General features: G+C 52.0%; 1 protein-coding gene across 1 annotated transcript in view; it reads left to right on the top strand.

The window, feature by feature from the left end:
• Positions 1-2,878: 2,878 nt before the first annotated feature.
• The window catches only part of ADAMTS14 (ADAM metallopeptidase with thrombospondin type 1 motif 14), a 33,151-nt gene continuing 11,113 nt past the window's right edge, over positions 2,879-24,916 (top strand). Inside the window, exons 1-10 of the mRNA XM_058029648.1 lie at positions 2,879-2,978; positions 9,599-9,755; positions 10,437-10,633; positions 18,057-18,140; positions 20,154-20,310; positions 23,175-23,280; positions 23,386-23,529; positions 24,066-24,198; positions 24,320-24,433; positions 24,604-24,752. Coding sequence (XP_057885631.1) covers positions 2,937-2,978; positions 9,599-9,755; positions 10,437-10,633; positions 18,057-18,140; positions 20,154-20,310; positions 23,175-23,280; positions 23,386-23,529; positions 24,066-24,198; positions 24,320-24,433; positions 24,604-24,752 — 1,283 coding nt within the window. The 5' untranslated portion in view covers positions 2,879-2,936. The remainder of the gene's footprint in view (positions 2,979-9,598; positions 9,756-10,436; positions 10,634-18,056; positions 18,141-20,153; positions 20,311-23,174; positions 23,281-23,385; positions 23,530-24,065; positions 24,199-24,319; positions 24,434-24,603; positions 24,753-24,916) is intronic.

The following is a 24,916-nucleotide window of genomic DNA, read 5'->3' as shown; positions in this document are numbered from 1 at the left end:
ATCATTTCTCCTCTTTAATTATAGATTGCACAAAGCAGCAGAAGCATGAAAACACTTAGAGTGGGAATTAAAATCTGGTTTTTTTCCAGCTTGAAATTCTCTACTTGAAGTAAGTGTATTCCTCTCTCCTTTCGGGGGAATCCTGTGGCTTTAGCTACAGGGAATGTTGGACTGGATTTTGATCACTGCAGCCTCAGCTTCCCCTCTTTGCCCCCAAACCCAACCCAGTCACGCAGCTGGAAGGCAAAGCTCTCCCCTCCTCTGGGGGGATGTTCTGGCAGCAGGACACAGGAGAGTGGTGCCTCTCCAGAAATGGCTGCAGCAGGACCATCTCCAAGGGGTTCCCCATCTCCACCTCTGGATCCTCCTCCTGGCACCAGCAGCCCCACCATCCTCCCACACCTGCAGGGGGGGGTGAGCAGGGCATTTTCCCAAATACTGATCCTTTCCTACCATTCTGGGCATTGCTGTGCTGATGGAACAAAGCTCCAGCTGGGGTCCTACCAAAGATGTCCCAAACCAGAATCCCAATTCCTGACAGGAAGCTTGCAGGCTGGCACGTTGTTTTCCCTGCTTGCCTTTTCCCTCGTGCTCTGGCCTGTGTGGCAGCTTGGATGAAAGTTCCTCAAGGCAGGAATCACCTCTTGGGAAAGGTTTTGGCTTGCTCAGTGTAACCTGAAGAGCTGCTGGGCCCCACAGCAGTAAAATCACAGCACAAGCAGCACAACTGGTGTTACTGGTGTCCAGCACAGTCCCTTCCCTTCTGGAGTCCTGTCCAGAAGAACAAATTAGCTGGACACAGCAAATGGAAACAGTGCCAGGAGGTTTGTTGCTCTGTGCTGATGAATGCCCCTGGATCCCTGGAAGTGTCCAGGGCCAGGTTGGACAGGGCTTGGAGCACCCTGGGATAGGGGAAGGTGTCCCTGCCTGTGGCAAAGGGGTGGAGCAGGATAATCTTGATCTTCCAACCCAAACCATTCCATGGTTCCATGATGTGGGAAGCCCTTTCAGCACGGTGCTGGGTTTGTTGAGTTCTGCTGAGTTTTTTTAGGGGAGTACTGGGTTTATTTGCCCCTTGTCAGGGTGGTGAGGAGGAGGAGCCTGAGGAAGCACTGCATGTATTGAGCTGTGGGCTCCCAGCTCTGGAGCTGTGGTGGTGCCCTTTGGAAAACCCAAGGAGTGTGGGTTTTCCTTGGAGAGCCAGCAAGAGGGCATCCAGGAGCAAGGCCAGCACCTCCTTCTGCCTGTTTGCCCCCCAAAAACAGGAGGAGAGGGAAGAAAGAAAAATTAAATGGGATCATGGAATGGTTTGGGTTGGAAAGAACCTTAAAACTTACTGCTTTTCAACCTCCTGCCATGGGCAGGCACACCTTCCACTACCCCAGGTTGCTCCAAGCCCCATCCAACCTGGCCTTGGGCACTGCCAGGGATGGGGCATCTTCAGTTTCTCTCTTGGGGATGTTTCCACATCTGGAAGACATCCCAGCTGTTTCCAAACGGGATGTTTACCTCCAGAGCTCTCACGGCGGCAGCGCTCTGAGCTGGGGGACGATTCGGCTCTCCCTGTGGAGCATCTCCCTCTGTGCGGGGCCGGGGGTGCGATTTGGGGACCGGGGCAGGGCCGGGGGCGCTCCCCCGCTCCCGGCGCGTCTCGCCTTTGTTCGGGCAGCGCTGGAGCCGGGCGGCCGCGGGGCGGGGAGCGATGGGGAGGCGGGATGGTGGGAGGGAGGAAAGGAAAGGGAGGGAGGGCTGCCCGAAAAGGCTTTTTCTTTTTTTTTTTTTCTTTCTTTCTTTTTTTTTTTTTTAAATCTCCAAGAAAAGAACGATCCACAGGCAACGCGAGAACTTTCCCCCCCCAAACTCCCCCAACCCCCCCGCTCCTCGTCTTTAATAAGAAAACTATGTTTAAAATTTTTTTTTAAAAATTCAAAGAAATTAAATTAAAACGAGCCCGACCTCCCACCCCCTGGCCCAGACCCGGCCCCCGGCCCGCCCCACGGCGCCCGGGAGGCGGCAGAAGCGGCGGCGGCGGCGGCGGGAGCGCCGGTGGCCCCGGCGGCGGCGGCGGCGGCGGCGGGGGGAGGCGGTCGCCGGGCGCCGCCCGCCCCGCATCCCGCATCCCGCCGGGCCCGCATCCCGCCGCCGGCCCCAAATGGATTATCTGCGGCTGGTGCTCTCCTGCCTCGTCCCCCTGCACGGCTGCCTGGCCGCCGGCAGCGCCCCAGGTACGGGGGCACGGGGGGCTGGGGGCTGACAGGTGGCTTCGGATGGGGAGAAGGGAGAGGGATCCCGCTGCTGCTGGGGGGAGGCTTCAGTGGGAATTGGGGGAGATGGAGGCTGGGCGAGAAATAGTTGGCGTGCTTGGCGTGCGAGGGGACGTCAGCCCGAGTTCCTTCTGCTACGCTGGACGCACCCGCTTAAAACTACAAAGCGGAGCCGGGTCGGGACGGAGAAGCTGCTGTGGGGTCCGCCGGGCCCCGAGAGGCTCCCCCGGCTGGGGTGGCCCCGCGGGATGCTCCGTGCGTGCCCACGGCCCTTTGCTCGCCGCTGTCCCCGCAGAGCTCCTCCTGTCCGGCAAGCTCAGCGAGTATGGAGTGATCGTCCCCTTCAGCACCGACTGCCGGGGCCGCTTCCTGTCGCACGTGGTGTCCGGCGAGGCGGCGGCGGGGCTCGGGCAGCCCGCCTGTGCCCCGGGGCCAGCCCCGCTCCCGGCCCGGCCCCGGCCCCGGCCCCGGCGCAGCCCCCCGGAGGAGCCCCCCCAGCGCCGCCTGCTCTATTTCAACGTCACCGTGTTCGGGACGGAGCTGCACCTCCGGCTGAGCCCCAACCAGCGCCTGGTGCCGCCGGGAGCCGTGGCCGAGTGGCAGGAGGATTTCCAGGTGCTGTTCCGGGAGCCCCTCCAGCAGCGCTGCCTCTTCACCGGCGACATCTCCGGCATGCCCGGAGCTGCCGTGGCCATCAGCAACTGCGATGGGCTGGTAAGCTAGGGGCTGGTGGTTTTGGTTTGTTAGTTTGAGATTTTGTTAATGTCCAGATTTTGTTAATTTCGAGATTTTCCGGTTAGTGTGCTAGTGGGTGTGGTGGGTTTTAGTGCTGGATAATCACTTACCTTTTTTGCTGTGAGGTAGGATTAGGAGAAAAGTGAAGTAAGCTCGAAACTTTTTTAGAGTATAAAGAAGAAATTATTAGCAGTAACTAAAAGAAAGAGTAATAAAAATCACAACGAAACCTTCAGAACACTTTTCTCGCTGACAATATAAAGAGACAAAACGTAAAATTGTCGCTTTCCTAAATGCCTCCCATGCAGAACCACCACAGGTGCTTTCTGTGTGCTGCCTGTGTTTTGGTGCCTTTTCCTCCAAAGAGGTGAATCCTGATGTCCTGAAATCTGAATTTTTGGTGATGCTTTACGTGTCTGAGCCATATGCTGCCCTTTAGGCAGCAGCAGGTTCCCTTTCCCCTGGGTGTTACCTGCCTGCTCCATCAGGGTGGTTTGTGCACCAGTATTTATTTTAAAGGCTTGGAAAACTTGCCAGCCCTGTGCCTGAAGTGCCTGCTGCCCAGATGCTGTTGCCTCCACGGGCTGTGCCCAGCCTCTGGGACGGGGACCCACACTCATGGTGATGCTGTTCCATCCTTGCCCACCCGTGTTTTACCTTGAGAATGCTCCAGGAACTATTCCTCTGTGTTTCCCACCACTTAAATGGTGCTGTGTGAGCTGCAGCACCTCCTGAAATCACTGCTAGCTGCAGTCTGGCTCCCTCCAAGCATCTTTTTGCAGGAGGATGTCTTTTTCTTTTTTTTTTCTTCCTAATCACTCAGGGGCTGGGAGGCTCTTGGCTTTCTGAGCACAGTTCAGCATCAGTAACTTGCTGCCACAGCGCTTTAATTCCTTTAAATGGCTCTGTTACCTCATTATCCCCAGCATCTGCTCTGCCTGTGGGTTCCCTACCTTTGATACGCTTGGGGAAGCGCTTATTTTTTAATACCCTTGGCCCGTTGCCCTTCAGATTTCCTTTGAGCCAATTTAAATCTTGTTTTAGATGCCAGAGTTTGCTGTTTTCTCCTGGTGCCACTTAAACTTACTGCTGGGTTGGAAGAAATGCCTTTTTTTGTGCCTTTTTAAAAATATTTTTTGTATATATTTCTTTTTTAGTTGCTTTATTCTGGGAGCTCCTTAAGCCAATTTTGGCCACCAGCACAAACAATTTGGCATTCCTTTCTTTTTATACAGTGCCTGATGCTACTGTACAAGCAGAAATGATAGAGCAGCACAGTTAGAAATACGTATTTCGCCTACGTACAGGAATCACATTTTTTTAGCACGTAATCCACACCTTTTGAAGCATCCTTTTGGGAATGGGCTGAGGCTGTGGACTCGCAGACATTTCTCTGTGGCACAGATTGTGCTGGGGCTGGCCAGTGTGGGCAGGCTTGGAAGCTTTAAAGGCATTTCCTACAGACCCAGCAGAGAGTGCCGAGTCTGGAGCAGAGAGCTGGGTTTGGAGCACAGAGCAGGGTTTGGAGCAGAGAGCAGGGTTTGGAGCGTGCAGGTTCCCTGGCAGATCTCACTCCCTTTGGCATCACGAGCTGAAGGATGCTGGAGGCCACTGGCAGCTGATCTGTGTCCTGCTGTGGCACAGCTCTGCGAGTTTTCTTCCCCAGAGCCCACTCTATTGTTAGTGTCAATCCCAAGCGGGCTTTAATTTAACTTTTCCAGGCTTTCCTAGGCTTTAGCCCCACGTTTCCCCCTCGCAGCCCCTGGCACACCTTGTTGGTTGTCATTCTTTTTGCCCTTGTTCCAGCTGGGTTAGGGTGTAGCTCGTACCATAGGATGATTTTCCATATGGATTTATGCAGCCATATCCTGCCACCCATGAATAAGCCCACCCTTTTAAGCCTGTGTAAAGGAAGAAGTGGCTTTTCCCCCATGATAAGGATTTTTTTTTCTATTTCCCACAATAAATTTATTGCTGGGTGGCCACCGAATCAATATCCTGGCTTCCACCAGGAATTTCCAGAGCTGGTCTGGTGAGGGACACGAGGCTGAGGGGACAAGCAGGTGCTCAGCTCCCTTGCCCTCATGATACATCCAACATCACGGTTAGTTTCTCTTTTCCATGGGCTTTCTGCTGTTTGGCCCTCTGGCTTAAGTGAGTCTGACATCTTCAATCTGCTCAGGATCTCAGCTTTGGAGGAGTGAGGAGATCAGGAGGATTCCCTAAAAGCAGTGAAAAGAGCTTGATTTAGGAAACAGAGCAAGAAACAGAACCGAATCCTGGTTCTAGGAGTGGATGGGATGGGAAGATGATGCTGATGACCTGTTGGAGAAGCAGCAGAGCACCTGGGAGGGATGCACGTAGTTAGGAATGATGCTGATGGGCTGGGGGAAACTCTTCCATGAGCAAGGACGCTGGAATTGCTGTGGACTTTAGCTGGGAGGTGTCCATGACCTTTGGGAGGGGGTTGTGGTTCCTGCATCCCGGGATAGCGCGCGTGGGAGGCGCGGGGCCGCCGCTTCCTGGGCAGAGGAAGCGCTCCGGGATGCTGCGGATGAGGGCTGTGTACACAGAGAGATTAGGCCGTGTATAAACGGAGACTGAGATTATAAATAACAGGGGGGGGAGTGCAGGAGAGGAAGAAAAAAACCCCAAAACCTGAACCCAGCTCGTGAAAAAGAGAGTCCACCCAAAGTCTTTCCTAAATCCATATTTAGCTGCGTAAGCGAGCTGATGCTTTTCCCAGATGCCAAAGCCGTGGCACCTTCCATGGCTGTCGTTCCCTGCGGGCACCCACGCGTGAGAATCTGGCCTTGCATGCTTTGCAGGCGTGTGTCGTACCAGGGTGGGAAGGTGCTGTGGCCCATAATGTAATTTCAAAGCCGATCTGAGCCACCAAATTCCTGACTGGTAAAGCAGCGTTAGGCAGGAATCTCCGCCGGTGGACACGTCTCGCTGCAGTGGAGGCATCCCAGATTATTCCCTGCTGGCTTCAGCAGCGTGTGGCCGACCTTGCTTCCTTCCTGCTGTGCTGGTTTGCAGGGATGGGTGGAGTATTATCACCCACAGACACCATATTTGTGTGCCTGGCTTTGCCCTGGGGTGATTTGCCGTAGTGCTGCAAACTCTGGAGCCAGCGTTTTCCATCCCCGTGGCCCTGGCTTGCTTCAGATGGGTGGCAGCAGATAAGAAGCCCTCAGAAACAGTAATTAATAGGGAAGGGAGGGAGAAACAGCCCCCAAAATGATGCCCCACTGAAAAAAGGGTGGCTTCCAGGATTTTCCTTGCAGTTCCTGAGGTGTAGAATTAATTTTGGGGAGGAAGAGGGTGCGAGATGTCCCTTTGGTCACATAGATCCCTCTGGCTTCAGCTGGTGTGGGTGTTATATGGATATGAGGGCTTTTCTCCCAGGTGATAATCCCAAGTTCTGGCAGTGAAATGCAAACCAGGCCCTGTTGGGGCTGAAAACCCAATTAATTAATTAGGGCCGAGCTTGTCTTCATGCCCTCACTCCACCAGGAGCTACATTTGAGCTCACCTGGCAAAACCTGGTCTGTAGCCACCCCAAAAACTTCTCACCTGGGCACAAAGAACAAGGAAAAGGAGTCAAGGAAGGCAAAGTGTTGTGTTTGATGGGTTGCAAAGCCTGTGCTGCAGAGAGGCATGAAAATAGTGATGGAGCATCTCTGGACCATGCCTGATGCCCTCTGGATGGAAGGGGAGTGCTGTTATCCATGGTGTCTGTGTTCACACTGCCTGGTTTTCTAGGACTTTTTGTCCCAATTATGTGTGAATCTTAGAGGAAAAATACATACTGTACATGCAGCTGGATTTCCTCCTGCTGTTAGCTTCCCTGGTCGAGTGCAGCATCTTTATTAATTTTTCCACATCTTAGCTGGGTAAAGTGTCAGAATTTCCTGAATTCCTGTGGGAGTTGGAGCTTTTTACCCAGCAGTAGAGGAGGAGTTTCTTACTCAGGGTCCTTGGGTTCCCCTTAGTGAGGCAGGAGTTCATCTCTCCCTTAGCCTGGGGAAGCACAGGAGAGCTGGAGAAGACACTTCACCCTCTGTGAGGGTGAGTTTGGTGTATGTGTTCCCTCTTTCCAGTGGAATTGTCTTTAAAGGGCCATTTTCTGGTTGGAGAGTGCCTTCACTGAGAGCTGCAGACAGCATCTCATGTTAGGAAAAGCAGTGGTAATAGTCCCGCCAATTGATTTAATTTGATTTGGTATTATTAAACCAAATTAAAATCAAGGCTAGGAAGCATATGGCTAATTGATCACTGAGGATGGGATTGAACTCTTGGAAAAAGCCCAAGAAAAGCTAAGTGGGACTTTTTGGGTGGCATCTGACCTTTTCTGCTGCCTCTCTACCGTTACAACCCTCCCAAAATGCTGAAATACAGCCTGAGCTGCTCCTCTTTGTGAGCAGGCAGGTTGGTGCGTGCCTCTTGCAATGGTGTTTTTTGGGTTGGTTTGGTTTTTAAATTTATTTTTGTGAGTGCCAGGGTGACCACTGCAGCTTCTGTTTCATTTATTGGACTGCTCTGATCAGATGGACACAAAATCCCAGCATTGTCCCCTTTGCCCTCAGTCATCCCAGGAGTCGGCGGCGCGCTGCATCCCGCCTTTGGGAGAAAGTCTGGGCTGCTTTATTCCTTGAGCCAGATATAATTAGTCACGAGCTGTAGAGCAGCTCAAACCCAAGTGGGCTGTGCCTTGGGACCAGGCTCTTTCAGGTTTTAATCCAGCCTTGCAGCACGGCTTTCCTCCGGCCGCCTGACTCACCAAGTCCCGGCTTTGGCCCTAAACCCATAAAGCGGCTTTGGGGTGCCTGGCCCCGAGTGAAACGCCCCGTGGCAGGGCTGGGAGGGGGTGGTGGTGTCCCAGAAGAGCTCCTCCTGGGGCAGGGGCTGCTTCTGCTCCTTCTCTTATTGTATAATGAAGGGCAATGTTTTGGAGCTGGAAATTAGGAGAATTTCTTCATGGAAGGAGTTATGAGGTCCGGGCACAGGCTTGTGTTCCCCATCCCTGGGGGGACTGGAAAGATGTATAAGTGTGGCACTTGGGGATGTGTTTTAGTGGTGGCTTTGGCAGTGCTGGGTCAAGGGTTGGGCTCAATGATCTTGGAGAGCTTTTCCAACGTAAGGGATTCACTGATTCTGTGCCCTGCCCCATCATCATGGCCTCACCCAGCCATCACTGAGCCTGACTGGTGGTTTAACTCCCTGGCTTGTTCCCTGCCTCATCACCACCACCCTGCCTGGTGCCCTGGTTAAACCTGGCTGTGTTCTTCATCTCCTTGGCTGAGGCTGGGGGCACAATCCCTGGCTGCCCTGGTTTGACCTGGATGTCTCCTGTGGGAAGAACCTGAGATACGTGTGTCAGGCAAGGATTCCTTGGGAAGGAGGTGAAGCAAAACCAGCCAAAACCCCTCTTTGCAGCAGAGTTAAGCAGTTAATGAAACCCAAGTGGAGCAGGAGATTTGGTGTAATCCAAGAGAGCCAGGTTGGCCATTGCCTGATGAATCCAATGGCATGCGAACACGAAGGGGACCCAAAGAGCCAGGCAGGTTTGGAAGAGCCCCAGCCTCTGTCCAAAGTACATCTCTGTAAATATTTTACTTTCATTTGATTTGATGAGGACCATTCCAACACTCCAACACCCTTTTGAGGACTCCAGTAGGCCCGCGCTGCTGGAGGCTTTGCTCCAAGAACAGATCCAAAAGTTCTGCTGGTGCTTTCCAGGCAGCCCTTCAGCAGCAGGGGAAGGAACGCGCGCGTGCGCCACGGAGGGAGCTGGGAAAAATGCCGAGCTGGGGGGGCTGCCCTGGGAGAGAAGCCAAATCCTGATGATCCTTTTCCTTGCCCGAGGTCTGAGCCGGCCGGCGCTGCGGGGTGTGAGCGCTCAGGCTGATGTAAGGGGGATTTGATGGGAGCTTGGTGTTAATTAGGAGCAGGTCGGTAGCCAGGACAACATTTCCAGCGATGTTTGCCCTGTCATTCATCTTCCCTGTGTTTGGGAGGTGGAGTTGTAATGCTTTCCAGCTTCTGCCCCAACGGGATTCCCCTCTGTTAATTCTCAAGTACTTTATGGGGCAGAGAGAATGGTTTCTCTTTCCTTCTTCTTGTTGCGGCTCGTTGTGTCAGTGAAATAGCAGATATCCTAAAGGCACTGTGGGAATGGAATGGGGAGGGTTCAGGGAGGCTCAGGAGTGTCTTGGGAGCCCCTTCAGCCTTGTATCCCTGTGTTCAGGGTCCAACACAACTCCTAGATGAGGCAGAACCGACTTTTGTAGCCATATAAAGACACAAATTGAATTGCAGCCAGGTTAGGGGTTTTTTTTTGTTGCTTGCATTTTCCTTAATTTTTTTTTCCCCGTCTACATGAGAAATTAAGGGTTGTCATAGATGAACATGGTATTAGAACCATCCTGGTGTCATGGAGTAGGATCAAAACAAGATTATTTGGGATGCCTTTCCCATTTGTGCGTGCTCTGTACTAATATTTAACGAGCATAGTGAGTATGTATGTCCCCCTACAGTTATATAAAACCACACCATTTTCCCCCCCCTTTTCCTTGTTTCTTTGTGGAGTCCAGGCTGGCCTGATTCGGACAGACAGCAACGAGTTTTTCATCGAGCCCCTGGAGAGGGGCCAGCAGGACACGGAGGAGCACGGCAGGGCCCACGTTGTCTATCGGCGCTCGGCCATCCGGCAGGACGGCGCCGAGCCGCCCCACGACCTCCACCCTGAAGGTAGGGGCTGCTGGAATCCAGTCTATCCCAAAAACTGGTAATCAATATTTCACCTGGGGAGAGGACTTCTCCTTCTATGAGCCCTTGTATATCTCACCCTGTGGCTTTAGGCTCAGTTTAACTGCTAAAGTCAAGAAGAAGGAAAGGGAATGCTGGGCTGGAGGTGCTGCAGCCTTGCTTTGATCACCTGTGTTGTGAGAGTGTTGGGGTACTGGAAGTTGTTGTCCAGAGAATCTGTGGCTGCCCCTGCATCCCTGGAATTGTCCAAGGCCAGGCTGAATAGGGCTTGGAGCAGCCTGGAATAGTGGAAGGTGTCCCTGTCCATGGCAGGGGCTGGAACAGGATGAGCTCTAAGGTCCCTTCCAACCCAAACCATTCTGTGATGGTTCTACAAAATGTGGCCTGGATTTGACTTTTTCACAGATCATAGAATCATTTAGTATGGAAAAAACATTTAAGGTTCTCAAGTCCAATCATTAACATATCTTTTAGTGCTGGTCTTCACAATTCAGAGCCATTCTGAGCTCACCTGCCACTGGGCAAGCTGGACCAGCAACCAGCCGGACCTCAATATCCCGTTAGAGTTAAATCTCATATCTGCTTTCCCTGCTGAATTCCTACTTCTGTGGAGCCTCACCATGGTGTCAGGCCACCTCAAGGGCTCTTTCTTTTCCTGCCCAGGGCCTGGGGTGCAGGTGGGTGAGCTGCCCAATTCCCTGGAGCTGCTGGCGGAGCGGCTGGGGGACGCGGAGCGCAAGCGGCGCCACGCCAGGAAGGACGACTACAACATCGAGGTGCTGCTGGCCGTGGATGACTCCGTGGTGCGCTTCCACGGCAAGGAGCACGTCCAGAACTACGTCCTCACCCTCATGAACATAGTAAGGCTCGGCTCTGGGGGATGTGGATCCCACCCTGCCCTGGGTTTCAGAGCTCTTCTGGTGCTGCAGATCTGTTATCCTGGGAAGAGAAATGGGTTTGGGAAGGGGAGCAGTGCTGCAGGAAGGGCTGTGCCTTCACACTGCTGGCTCTGGTGTTTAACAGCTGTGGGAATTGGAGGCATGGAAAGCAGAGCCCTTTGATGGCCATCTCCATCACCTTCCCCTTGCCAATGGCAGGGTTTGGCGTGTCAGTGCTGTCACTGTCTGTCACCTGAGTCCAAAAGTTTATCCTAGCTGAGAACATTTCCTCCTTGTCACTGAAGTCTCAGCAAATGCTAGAAAAGAGAATGGTCATGGCTTACTTAGTTAGAAATTACAATATCTGTAATTTGTTTTGCAGTGATGATGTTCATGATTTATTCTGAATACTATTTGTTGGTAGAGGAAATATTTTTATAGGTTTTCAGGAGCTTTTTGCACCTGGATAACCATTCAGGATATCTTTGAAAAGGAGTTCAAAGCAACTTTACAGTTCCTGTGCCCTTCCTCACTCTGAGGCACGGGGCAGCCTGTGGTGGTTCCTTACACCCCTTTTCATTCCTTTCTAAGATAAAAACATCCATATTCCCTGAGTCCTGAGAGATGTGGAAGGATCAATATTTATTCATCCAGTCATCTTGAGGGAGGTTTGCTCCTCCAGCATCTGAATGTCTGCAAATAAGATCTATGCTCTAGGATCTCTTGCTCTGTCCCAGTTTTGTTTTATTTTGTTTTTGTTTGATTCTCACCTCTATTTATTAACTTTTCTATAAGTGTTCCTTGACATAGTGGTGGAAAATGTTCAAAAGGCTCAACCAGCTCTGGAATGGCCAAGTTATAAAGATGCTCTTGGGTGCTTGGTTGTTGCTTTGGACATTATTTCTGCCACATGTCCAGCAACGAAGGGGGAATTATCAACACAGGTGGGGGGAGGATTTGTGTGATTAAAGGGTGATGAGGTGAAGGATGAGTGAAGTGGCTGGTCCTGAATAGGGAAAGTGTTGAAGAAGCAAACACCTTTATCACAAGGTTTTATTCTCTGGCACGTTATCCCGATGTTCTCAGCATCACTTAAATTCACTTTCCGAACATTAAATCCTCCTGCCAGGGGGAAGCCACCGTGTTCCCTGCTCTGCCCTCCGGCTCTTCCCACGTTTCGAGGGTCGGAGATGATGTCATTTTTCCTTTCGGATCCCGGGGGGGAAGGGGGCTCGGGATGGCCAGTTTGAGCCCCGGGGATTGTCAGCTCTAATCAAAAGGTCGGTTTTCAGGCGCATTTCATGGTTCCTACCCCGCGGGCAGGACTTTTCAGGGAGTGAATGCGCAGGATGCTGCGCTGGGAGAAGGGAGGACCCGCTGCCTATTCAATTAAAGGCGGCGCTGGAGACTTTAATGAGGGGGGGAAAACCTCAGGATAATACAGGCAACAAATACTTCCCCCCAACTATTATTTCCTTCTGTATATTCTCTCCCTCCACCCTCTTCCCCTTCTTTCTTTCTGGTTTTTAGTGCGTTCTCTTTCCAGCTTTGCCGTGACCTCTGTCCGCCTCCTCTTCCCTTGGCGCCGCCTCGTTTCCTTACCGGCTCAGATTGCCTTAAAACACCCGATTCAGCAGAAAAAAGAGTCCTGCTTTCTGGCCTGGGTGGCAGAGGGAGGGAGAGAGAGGAGGAGCCTGCTGGGACCACACAGCTGAACATTAATCCCATTAGTTGGAGGCAAAGGGAAGAAGGATGAGAGGCTTGGCCAGCCCTCTAACGAGGAAAGGACTTAACGAGCTGGCCTGGAGTATGTCAGGGAGCCAACTGGGAAAGCTTTCCTGTCTAGGAGCTCTCCTATCAAGATATATCCCAAGGAACGGGGGCAATGGGTTTGGGAGTAATGATAAACTCTCCTGGCTTTCCCTGAGGTCTCCGCTGAGTGCCGAGGGAGCAGTGGGACGCGGATCCCTTCCCAGCGCTGCTGTAGGTAGGGTCCCGGGGCTCTTCCCAAGACACAAAACCCATTATTAGGAACTCTGTGTCGGCTGAAGCTTGGTGATAAATGATTTGTCACGGGGGAGGTTTTTTATGAAAAGAAACAAACCCCACAGCCCTTATTTCATTGCCAGAGATGTGGATGTTTTTCAGTGAAGGGCGCTGTGTCCATCCTGGGAGGCTGACATGAGGATGACTGCTCCTTTTGTGCACCTAAGAGCTTCCCTGCAGGCAGGCTGCCTTCCCTGCTAGCTCCCAGCCTGCATTCCCAGCCTGCCCTTCCCTTTTTGGCTCAGATGCTGCCCAGGAATTTGGGGTCAGGTTGGAGTGAGTGGGAAAGGCACAGCTCCCGCTCTGCCATCAGTAGCTGAGCTTATCTCTACTCTGAGCTGAGCTTTGCTCTGTCCACCTAACCAAAACTAGTCTGTTGGGCTTTTGGGATGAATGTTGGGTGATGTGGTGCCTCTGGGAAGCCATTCCCCTCTCTTGCTTGCTGCCTGTGGCAGGGGTTGTGATGTTACAGAAGGAAAATTGGGATCCCCCAGCCGTGGTGGCTGCTGAGATCAAGGGCTGGGAACCAGAAGGGGATCCAGCACCTTGGAAAAGAGGAGGAGAGGAAATACTCAGTGCTGAGTTCTGCTTTCCAGTCTCTTGCCTTCAGGGAGTTGGGCTTCTTGGTTTTCTCCACCAAACTTCCCACTGCTCATTCCTGGTCCGTTTAGGTCTGGGGTGGCTCCACTTGGAGGGGAGAAGCCAAACTGTGACTGTGTTAAACCTGGCCCTGGCCTCAAGTGGGCTCCTGGGCTTTTGATTGATGTTGCCCATAATTTGGTTAAGGATGCAAAGGTTTTTGGTGTTTTCCCATTGTTTCGGGTTACTAGGGAAACCCCATGAGTCAGAGCCCTCTCCAGGCTGGGACTTGCCTGGCTCCAGCAGAAATGATTGTTCCCAAGGGCAGAGCAACAAAGAGTGCTACTGAGACCCCACAGAAGAGGAGGTTTGGGAACAAAAATTAAACCTTCAGCTTTAATTTTAACCTGTGGATGTTGTTTTCCTTAGGTGAGGGGTTTATGAGCCACTTCCTTGGTAACTGATAATAACAAAAATACCTCTGATGTCTCTCATGTGTCCATGCACTTTTCCCTACCCTCTGAATAGGCTTACATGTTTGTTGCTATTTTTCTGGGACAACATTCCTTGTTCTGTAGGGAGCTCTGATCAAATCTAGTCTTGCCCTGCAGAACAATTCTCCCCTTCCTCTCTTCCTCCCCACAGATAATGTGGGTCAGCCCTCACAGAGGTGACATTATGCATTACACAAGTGCAAAAATGTGGTAAGGGAGACTTTCCCCTCCCTTCCTAACCCCCCAGCTCCAGCAGAGAGGCTCAGGGTGAATCCACCAGCGTAAAAACCGAGCGAGGGAATAAAAGAAAGGAGTTTAAAGATGACTTGGCTGTTCTGAGTAAGCGATCCCGGCGTTTTGAAATGTCAGCTATTCTGCTGCTTTGGCAAATTCTTCTCGTGTCTCTCCCTTTGTTTTCCTTCCCTGAAGAACAGCGAGGTCTAGACCTCATTGCCAGTGCGGTTTTGCTGTCGGGATCTCGCGTCTGGGGCTGCCGGCTCGCGGCTGGCCGGGCTTTGCAGGGATTTGGGGAGGCAGCCTGCCCTGCTCTCAGGGTGGAATGTTCCTGTCACTGGAAAGCGGTGCCACTGCCTCCTTGGTGTTGCAGGGCTTGGGGGCAGTCCTGTGGGGTGGATGTTCCTGCTGGTTTGCCCTTAACTCACAGCGAGCCTTAAGGGCTGGCTGTCTATAGGTGGGAAAATTTCATTTTAAATGAAAGAGGAGAGCATTTATTGCCAGGTGACGGTGTGAAACAGGCTGAGCTTGGATGAGAGGGATAAGAAGATCTTTATCCCATGGCTTCAGGGATGTGGGTTATAAAAATTGGTATTTTTTTACTGGAGCCCTTTGCTGAGCAGCTGCTTTTGGGGGAAGGGGTTTCTCTGAAGACACTGGCATCTGCAGGGGGCAGGGGGAGCTGTGCCAAGCCTGCACAGGCGAATTCCCGTTTCTCTCCAGGTGAATTCCCATTTCCAAGGCGATGCTCAACCCCTCCAGCTCCATCCCCACTTCTTCCACCAAGCCCTGCAGCACTTGGGAGAATCTGGCCCTGCTGATGTTCCCCCCCTGCCCCAAAATTTGGGTCCTGCAGGGTTGCAGCCCTGGCAGCAGCCAGCACCCAGCCCTTTTGATATGATTCTTTCCCTCCCCTCAATCAATGTTTATATCTGGCTGTGAAGGGAGGTCTGTAGCCTTGGGCAGTGTGGTTCCACATCTGCTTTCTGAATTAACCCTAAAGGTCACTGCTGAGCTGGTATCTGTTAGGTGCAGATCCCTGCCTAAACCCTGGACTAAACAGGGGCTGGGCTTTAGGTTAACTCTTCATGTCAGAGGCTGAAATGGAGCACCAGGGAAGGCTGAAATGGAGCACCATACTGAGGGAGCACCAGGCCCCTGTGAGCTGGAGCAGAGTGGGATTTAGCCCTGCTTTATAAGGAAGATTTATGGAATTAAATCCCATCTTGGAATAATACAGCAGGATCTACTGAGCATCCTGCCAGAATATCCTGTGCAGCTGGGAAGGAGAGGTCTGTGCTGCTCCACGTGGTGCTCCCAGCCACAGCAAGGTCAGGTTGTAGTTGGTAGAGGGGTCCCTAAGGCAGGAATGTGGCTCATCCTGATGGATTGAGGGGTCCTCAGGAGCAGGCAGCAAGCAGCAGAGCGCTGGTGGACAACCACAGAATCCTTACATCATGGAGAGGTTTGGAAGGGAGATGAAAGTTCATTCCATTCCTACCCCCTGCCATGGGCAGGGACACCTTCCACCATCCCAGGCTGGTCCAAGCCAAATCAAACCTGACCTTGGACACTTCCAGGGATGGGGCAGCCACAGCTTCTCTGGGCAGCCTCTGCCAGGACCTCACCTCCCTCAGTTCCTTCCCAATATCCCATCTAACCCATCCCTCAGTTCCTTCCCAATATCCCATCTAACCCTCCCCTCTCTCAGTTTGGAGCTCCAGCTCCTGGCAGCTGCTGGGGCTGAAGGAAAATGTGTGAAGATTTGGGAAAATGAAGGAAATGGTTGTGTTTTCTGTCCTGTTCCCCACACTACCCCCCCAGCCCTGCATCTCTTCAAGCATGGCTTTAATTTCTCCCTCTCTCCCTGCTTTCCCACCCTGCCACATTGCCAATATTTTTGTAAGGGATCAAACTTCAGATGTGGGATTTTTCTGAGATGCCAAAGCCTCCTACATGCTAAAACCCAGCCTGACATCCTTGGGGAGCTGCAGCTCCTTGCTGGGCTGGATCCTTCACACCTCAGTGGGTCTGGAGCCTGAGTAATGTTTGCAGCTGCAGTACTGCGTGACCTTCCACCCTTCTGTGCACGTCCCCAAAAAAATAGGGTTGGCATCAGAAAAAATCCATCATACCCTCATTATTCTTACAAAAGGGGGAGGGTGAAGGAGCATTCCACCCACAGAAAGCAAGGATGAGCTGAGGGTGGGTTGACCAGCATCATCTTTCCACACTGATGGATAAAATACCCGGCGGCTCTTGCAGCTTCTGCATCCAAAGGGAGGCACTAATGGGGATGGGCTGGCAGCTCATTGATTAATTTTAATTTTTTATAATCAATTTTGCTGCATTCAAGGCTCAGGATCTGCATTACCTCTCTGCATGACTCGGAGGCACCCCATGGGAGTATTGGGTGTCATGGGGAAAAGGTTAACACTGGGGTTTTGGGTTTAAAAATGGCCTGAGTGGGTGTTTCAAATGGAATCCCAGACTGGAGAATGGGGGGCTTGTAAAACACTGGGGAGTCGCTGACATGGACTTGGGCAGCAGTAAAAGGTAGTTGTCACCCAACCCTTGATGCAAAATTGCAAAACCCCAAAGGAATGGAGGAAAAATAGAAAAGATCCATAAATCTGACTTCATAACCTTCATCTAGTCTGGAAGGCTATGGTAGAGCTGAGGCAAGTTAGTCCCCCCATGGGCAAAGCCGAAAAAGTATATTTTAATTAAAACATGAATTCTAGTCAGTATTAAAAATTGTCTTAATTCAGTTTCTTTGACTTCTGCAGTGAATCCTCATTTGTGGAACTGTTCATTTGAGAGGCCTTTTGGGAAAAAGAAAGTCCAGGGAAGAAAAACACCCTGGTTTTTGAGAATGGGGCTATGTTCTCCCACATGCTTTCCAGGAGGTGCAGGGTCTCATGTGGGTCTGTGGCTGCCCACTCCGTGCCTCTCTCCATGTCACTGGGCTCAGCTCTCAGGGACATTTCCCATCTGGGTGTCCTACTCTCTTGGTAGCATTTAGGGGTAGAATTTGTTTATTCATCCTGGAAACGCAGAAGAAAGAGGTTGTAGCTGTTTATTTCCTTTGCAAGGTCATTTTTAATAGCTGAGGATGGTACAAATCTCAATGACTCATGAGCCCTCCCTGTTCTCTCCATTGTGTTGCTTTCTCCTGGGATTTCTGGAGCCTTAGGTCAGGTTTGACTCAACTGAGGAAAGCCCTGGCTTTGGGGAGAGGCAAAGGATTGTATCAAAAATCCATTTTTCCTTTGGGTGCTGGAGTCTGGAGCATTTCCATCCCTCTGAGGGATTCATATTCCAACGGCTCATTGGGAAATGTGGTGGAGGAAACGCAGCCCTTGATGGGAATGGGTGATGTCATTGACCGTCTGAGCCATTCCTGGGGAAACTTTGGCTTATTCCAGCTTGACTTTTTGCCTTTGTGCTTGTTACACGTGGGAAAATGGGAAAAAAACCCCTCCTCACAGTGGGAGGAGGAGGATGACATCTTTGCACCTGGCCTTGGAAAGCCTGGGAGGGTGTGGAACGTGGGAGTGTGGAGGACAGGACGGGCTTGAGAACTGGGATGGCCTTAACTCCTTCCCTGTTGGATTTCCCTCCTGTGATAGATGGGTAATGCCATGATTGACTCTCACAATTAATGGACAAATATCATGTATATAGGTTAAGAAAAGTTTATAGATTTATAGTTACCCTGCACCCCCTCACGTGGTTATCAAGGGACAACTGGAGTTGGGACATCTGGGAGGGCTGGCTTGTCATTATAGAACACTGACCTCCATTAGGGATTTGAGGAAGAGATCTCTACTGGACAGTGAAGATGGACAGAACTTTGGGAGGGGTTAAAGGGTTAAAAAGGGAAAAACCTCCATTGTGAGGGGGCTGAGCACATGGTGGGGAAAACCTTTTGCTCCCAGCGCTGTAACCTTTTTTCTTTATTCAGTCTTCTGTTGTATTTTTAACAAGGTTTAATAAACCTTCCTGAACTATGAAAAGTGAGCAGCTGTTTCTCACGCTCCCTCCCTCAGGTGGATGAGATTTACCACGACGAGTCGCTGGGCGTGCACATCAACATCGTGCTGGTCAGGATGATCATGGTGGGATACCGCCAGGTAAATCCGGTGCTCGGGTTAGAGCAGGACGTGCTCTAATGTTTATTTAGCACTTAGGTAAGCCCAGCCTTGGGAAAACGTCGCAGTTGTCGCAGCCCAGGTGACAACTGTGCTGGGCAGGGGTGAATTTGAACCTTCCTTAGCCTGGATTTTGGGGGCTGAGGGCCTGGACAGCCCCCGAGGGAGGTGATGGGTGGGTGGATGTGATCTGCTGGTACCTGCTTGCTCTGGGATGTGGGGACAACCACAGAGGCTTCCTCAGAGCTCTGAGGTGATGGGGTAGAGGTGGCTTCCCACACTGAGAGGAGAAGCTGAGGTTGGGATCTCCTTGATTCATCTCCCTGGCTGTCCTGTAGCTCACGTGTGGCTTGGGCATGGCCAGGAAAAGCGTGGGAAGGTTTCCTGAGAAGTTTTCCTGTGGTTTTTCAGGCTGCACTTACTTTTTAATGCTTGTTCGAGCACAGCAGCCAGATTTTTCTTTAAAACAATGTGATTTTCTGTACTTTTTTGGGGCAAGCCCCTGTCCCACAGGAAGTGTTCTAGCAAGGGTGTTAATGACTCAACGCAGTGATGTCTCTGTGTGTGATCTGCAAATAAGACCAGTTAGGTATTGGAAAAAAACTTCCTTATTATAGAAATATGCTTGGCTGGCAGAAACCCAAATACATCCTGGAGATCCAGGGATGGTTCTGACGAGCAGGGATAAGGATGGAGGCTGGCCCATTTTTGGAGGCTTCCATGGAACCAGGGACATAATGTCTAGCTGAGAAAACCAACAATCCATTTGGCTTCATCCCAGTGACGTTTGTGCTCTGGGCTGGAGGTTGATCTGAGGAGGGGAAGGGATTTGGAGCTGTGGTGATACAGTGGCGTGGGAACTGCCAGGTTCTGTTAGGGATGATTTTTCCTCCCCAAAGCCAGCTCTGGAGGCAGCTTCTTTGTCCAGCTACGTCACTTCTCAGGTTCAGGGGATGATGTAGAAAAGAAGGAATGGATGAATCTTTTTTGAATCCATGAGAGATCTCAGCTCACTGTTTGGATCTGATGCTTCCTGAGCGAATCCTCCTGCAGCTTTGTCTTAGTTTGAAAGCCAGATTTCTGCTAAGGAAGGCAAGAGCCTCCCCTGAATTGGAAAATATACCCCCCCCCCCCAACTCTGAATTGCTATAAATTTTAAATTAAGGGGCTCTCAGGCAAAGATATGGGAGCAGGAATAACTGTTCTTTACTAGGGAAGAAAATAAAAGGATAAAATAAACAATGCAGTAAACCAAAACAACAGTGACAGAGTCAGAACGTGACCTTACACCCTCTTGGTCAGGGTGTTGGCAGCAGTCCAATTGGAAATGTGGCTGCAACCCTCCTGCAGTGTGAGGGGTGGTTCTGTTGGAGCAGTGATCCTGTAGAAAGGTGTATTCTTCCTCTGAAGATCCAGTGGGAGAGGCAGCTGCTGTTCCTCTGGGAAATCCAGTGGGGAAGCCGTGCTGGTGTTCCAGAATCTCCGGATTATATCTGGGTAGGAATGCTTGGCTCCTCCCTCTGGGCTCACATCTCACAATTGGATGTTATAGTTCTTATCAGTCAAGCAGGGACATTCAATAGCCTATTATCAGCAAGTGACTTCCCAGAGAGAGGTGTGGTTGTAGAAGAGACAAGGAAATCTGCCCACTTGACAGAAGACAACTGCCATACAGATGACAAATAGAATACAATTTGCTTGGCCATCCAGGACAAGCTTATTCTACCCTCTTGGGAGACAAGAAGGAGAGGGAGGAGAAGAAGAGAGAAGGAGAGGAAGATACCCTTACCCTCTCTCAGTTTGGAGCTCCAGCTCCTGACAGCTGCCAGGGGTGAAGAATGCGTGAACATTTGGGAGAGTGAAGGAAATGCTTGCATTTCCTGCCTTCTTCCCCAAACCACCCCACTTGGGACAGTGCCTCCTTGGCTTGCAGGGGAAGGGCAGCAGCTGCTCCTGCCCTGCCCAGCAGTGGATTTCCCGTTGTTCTCCCTGCAGTCGGTGAGCCTGATCGAGCGGGGCAATCCGTCGCGCAGCCTGGAGCAGGTGTGCCGCTGGGCGCACTCGCAGCAGCGCCCCGACCCCGCGCACGCCGAGCACCACGACCACGCCGTCTTCCTCACCAGGCAAGATTTTGGGCCCGCAGGTATGCAAGGTACTGTATTTGTCTCGATCAGGTATGTGCAGTCTGCCTGGGGGGAAAAGCCAGCGAGGGGTGAGAGGATTTTCTTGTGAGCGCAGTTTCTTGGCCAGCAAGGTCCAGAAAAAGGTTATAAAAATCAGTATTTTTTTTTTCTTCCCATGATGAGGAAGAGAGAGACAGAGAATTAATCCAGAGCATCAACCTGAATAGATAAAATGTCTTTATTTATTTATTCTCCTGCTCTTTGATTTCATTTACCAGTCCTCTCCTTGGCCCAAAATGCCTTAAAAATATAAAAAAAAAGATAAAAAAAAGATGAAATACTGCAGGAAGCCCCATGGGGACAATCACTTTATTCTGTCCCTTGGAGGAACTTTAAAACCTGTTTTTATATGGATTTATTTCTTGAACATGGGAGCATTCAATAAATCCTAGGCCAAAGAGGAAGTTCTACTGCAGGAATCACCCTCTTGGTGCAGAGATTGTGCTGGTGTGCTCTGAGAAGTTGGAGGCCTTGCTAATAAAAGTTTTCAGGAAAACATTCTGATGTTTCATGACTTCATTAGGAAAACAGGTGCTTTGGTGTTACCAGGAGAGGTGACTTGCCCTGTTCTGAGCCTGCTGCTTCCAAATTCCCATCTCCTCCTTTCCACGCTGGTGGCCAGGTCTGGATTTCCATCAGGAGGCTCCATTGATGCCGTGGATGGGGTGGGTATTGTCACCCTGATCTGTAGCACAGGTCCTCCTGGTGTGCACAGGAGGAAGAAAAGGTGGAGAAGGAAACCTGTCCTAACTTGGATGACCTCCCTGAGAAGGATCCCCCTCGGCAGGAGATGAACCTCAGGAGATATCCAGCTGGAAGCCCTCCTGAGTGTGCCAGTGGTCCTGTGGCTACCGAGTAGCGACCTTGGGTTGTGCCAAGCTGGCGTCCTGCCCTGGTCTCCTTGTCCAGAGTCACACGGGTGCAATACCAGCTTTTGTTCTGTTTTTCTAGACCCTTCCTGGCAAAGTGACTGTGTCCCAAGGCATTGGTGAGAGGACCTTTTTTGGCAGAAGGGGGAGGCTCCCTAGGCTGCCCCTTGGTGGGAAGGAGTTGTGAGATCCATGGAGCAGCCCTGCTCCAGGGGTGCTCCTTCCAGCAGCTCCTTCCCCTTTTCCCTGTGGATCTGGCTCTCTGCTTGTCACACACCTCCAGGACTTTCTGCAGAATCCCCGTGTCCTTGCCTGGCTGTGCTGCATGGCACAAGCAACTCCTCATCCACTGGGAATCTCCCTCTGATTGGGCTGCTGGAATAGTAACACCGTGCTTGCTCTTGCCTCTTTTCCCCAAAACAAAGTCCTTGTGGACCCCCAACACTCTGTTAAGCTCAGGGACGTGTGGAATGAAGGACCAGAGTGTGGCGCCAAACTATCCCAAATATGCCCTTTGAAGAGAAGAGCAGTGGACAGATGGGCTGTAAATTTTAATTGCTGCTGTAGAGGTCTTGTCCCTCTGCAGTGGGTGGCACAGAGGGGTTTTCTGGCCTGGGCTGAAGGATGCTTGTGCTCAGAATTAAATATTTTCCAGGTAGTTACTTCTCATCATCATTCTCCTATGGAGAACCTTTTGTACTCCTTCCAATTCTTACTGGAGTCTCCCTTACAAAAACCTGCCTTTGTGAGCATCCACCTTTTCATATTCCTTTGTCCCATCTCCCATCTGCAGCTTCTTTGGTTGGAATTTATCCAATTTTCATCTTAGGCAAAATAAATTTGCCTTCCCCTTGTAGAGAAAGCTTCCCATGACTTTATTCTTTCTTGTGGAAAGCTTCATGGGGGTAAAAAAAATCTTTTCAAATGATTTATCCAGGGCTTGATTTATTACTCTATGGTTAAACCCCATTATGGGAGTGACTTAGTGTGGATCAAGTATCCCACAAGGATGGGGGCTCTGTGGACCCCGTGGTTTGGCCAGGGTGGGTGTAGGGGATGTGCATCTCCCTCAGCTCATCAGCACCCCTCTCCTGCTTCTGCCCATTCCTGGCTGACTGAACTCTGCCCTTGCAGCATCCCAGTCCCCAGGGCACAGTTATCCAGCATGGTCCTGCCCTGCTTTTGCCTCTCTGACCTTTCAGTCCTTCCTTCACTAACTCCCTTGATGCCAAAAAGGGTCAGCCTCAACACACGTTAAAAAAAAAAAAACTTCGGGAGTTAATTCTGGAGTGTGCCAACAAGCTAATTGAATTGGGCAGAAATAAGGTGAAAAAGAAAGGAAAAGTGACCAAAATGGAGGTGATGTGTTGCTGCCTGGACAGGGGAAGATTCCTCTGCCCACAGCTACCCCACTGCACTGCACTTGATCGAGGGCTGGGTCCTGGGGCCGGGGCGGGTGCATGTGCGGGTGCGCCCCGTGGGGAGCAGGGCTGTGGTTTAGGCAGGGCTCTGGGGAGAGCCTCGTGCCTTTTCTCCTCTCTCATTTTCCTTCTTTATTTGTTTTAAATGAAGAAAAATGCGGGGGAGGCCATTCCTGGGCTGGGAGGCCACGGCCACCCTTGCTGGCAGGGTGTTGTGGGCGCTGTTCCTGCCCTCCTGCCTGCCCAGGTGTGTTGGCACAAGGGCACAGTGGTGCCAGCAAGCCCCACAGCAACCTCTGCTGGCTTTTGGCTCACACTGGGCTCACACTGAGCCTGTCCTTGGGCTGCCACCCAAGTGACCTGGGCAGCTCCTTCTCTCCAGCGCCTTCACCTCCATTTACTCTCCTGTTGCAGTGAAGCCAGGTTATGCATTTGTGGGTTTCTTTTTTTTTTTTTTTCTTAATTTTTCATTTTTTCCCCTCCTCTCTCAAAGGTTTTCTCTCTCCTCTCCTCCTCTGTCCTTCCCTCCTGTCTTTGCCCCAGGCTATGCCCCGGTGACAGGGATGTGCCACCCTCTCCGCAGCTGCACCCTCAACCACGAGGACGGCTTCTCCTCGGCCTTCGTGGTGGCCCACGAGACCGGGCACGTGTAAGTTCTGGGGGCAGAGCTGGCTGGGGTGGTGCCCCTCCCTTTAAAAAGGGGGCTTTCCTTCTGCTGCTGCAGCTGTGAATCCCTTGGGATCTTCCCCTCCAGGTTGGGCATGGAGCACGACGGGCAGGGCAACCGCTGCGCCGACGAGACCAGCATGGGGAGCATCATGGCGCCACTGGTGCAGGCCGCCTTCCACCGCTACCACTGGTCCCGCTGCAGCAAGCAGGAGCTCAACCGCTACATCCAGTACGCCCCTTCCAGCTGGGGGGGCATGGCCTCCCCTCAGACCCACACTTTTGGTGGCTTTTGGTACCCAAAGGTGCTCCCAGGGCTGGAGGGCCTCTGGAGACAGGCTGGAAGAGATGGGGGTGTTTGGCCTGGAGGATAGAAGGCTCCGGGGAGGCCTTGGAGCCTCTTGCAGTGCCTAAAGGCTCCAGAGAGGGACTTTGGACAAGGGGGAATGGCTTCCCACTGACAGAGAGTAGGGTTAGAGGGGATATTAGGAAAAAGTTATTTCCTGTGAGAGAGGTGAGGCCCTTGTACAGGCTGCCCAGAGAAGTTGTGGCTGCCCCTGGATGCCTGGAAGTGTCCAAGGCCAGGCTGGACACTGGGGCTTGGGGCAACCTAGTCTAGTGGAAGGACTCCATGGCCTTGAAGGACCATTCTAACTCAAGCCGTTCTGGGATTCCATGATAATTCAAATTCTCGGTAGCTGAATTTGGAGAGTGGCCTGGAGCTGAGGGATGGGGTGATCGCAAGAAATCCTCTGTCTGACTCTGCAGCTCCTACGACTGCCTCCTGGATGACCCGTTTGAGCACCAGTGGCCCACACTACCCGAGCTGCCAGGAATTAATTATTCCATGGATGAGCAGTGCCGCTTTGACTTTGGTGTGGGCTACAAGACCTGCACGGCGGTGAGTAGGGGCTGCATGGCCACGCTGTCCCCCCTCCCCCAGGTCCCCAGCCAGCCTGGCTGCCAGCAGCCTGCTGGCACTCGCCGCTGCTGTCCCAGCCCAGCTCCTCTGTGCTCCCCAGTTCCGCACCTTCGACCCCTGCAAGCAGCTGTGGTGCAGCCACCCGGACAACCCCTACTTCTGCAAGACCAAGAAGGGGCCGCCCTTGGACGGCACTGAGTGCTCTCCTGGCAAGGTAGGGGCTGGTCCTGCTTCCTATGGGAGGGATGTGTCTGAGGGCACGATGAAGAGCCCCTTCCTCCCGTGCTGTACCCTTTCTGTAGTGCTGTGGGTGCAGGAGGGCTCTCCACTGGTGCTGATTTCTTTGGAAGAGGCCTGGAACTCATTCCTTCTCCTCCCTTCCAGTGGTGCTTCAAGGGCCACTGCATCTGGAAGACGTCGGAGCAGCCTTACAGCCAGGATGGCAGCTGGAGCTCCTGGTCCAAGTTTGGCTCATGCTCCAGGACCTGCGGGGGAGGCGTGCGGTCCCGCAGCCGGAGCTGCGACAACCCACCGTACGTCTGGGCTCTGCCTCCCTCCCTTTGCCCAGCTGGAAGGGGCCATGAGCCAGGGGTTCCTGGCTCCTCCCCTTGTTGGCAGGGATGGGGACATCAGTTCCTGTGGGAGCTGTGCTATTGTATTTGCGGGGTGTCCCGATGAAAGCAGGAATGATGAATCT

This window comes from Melospiza georgiana, chromosome 8 (genome assembly GCF_028018845.1).
Source record: "Melospiza georgiana isolate bMelGeo1 chromosome 8, bMelGeo1.pri, whole genome shotgun sequence".
NCBI classification, from domain to species: Eukaryota; Metazoa; Chordata; class Aves; order Passeriformes; family Passerellidae; genus Melospiza; species Melospiza georgiana.
Note: the sequence above shows the minus strand (reverse complement) of the source record. Positions and strands in the feature narration are given on the sequence as shown.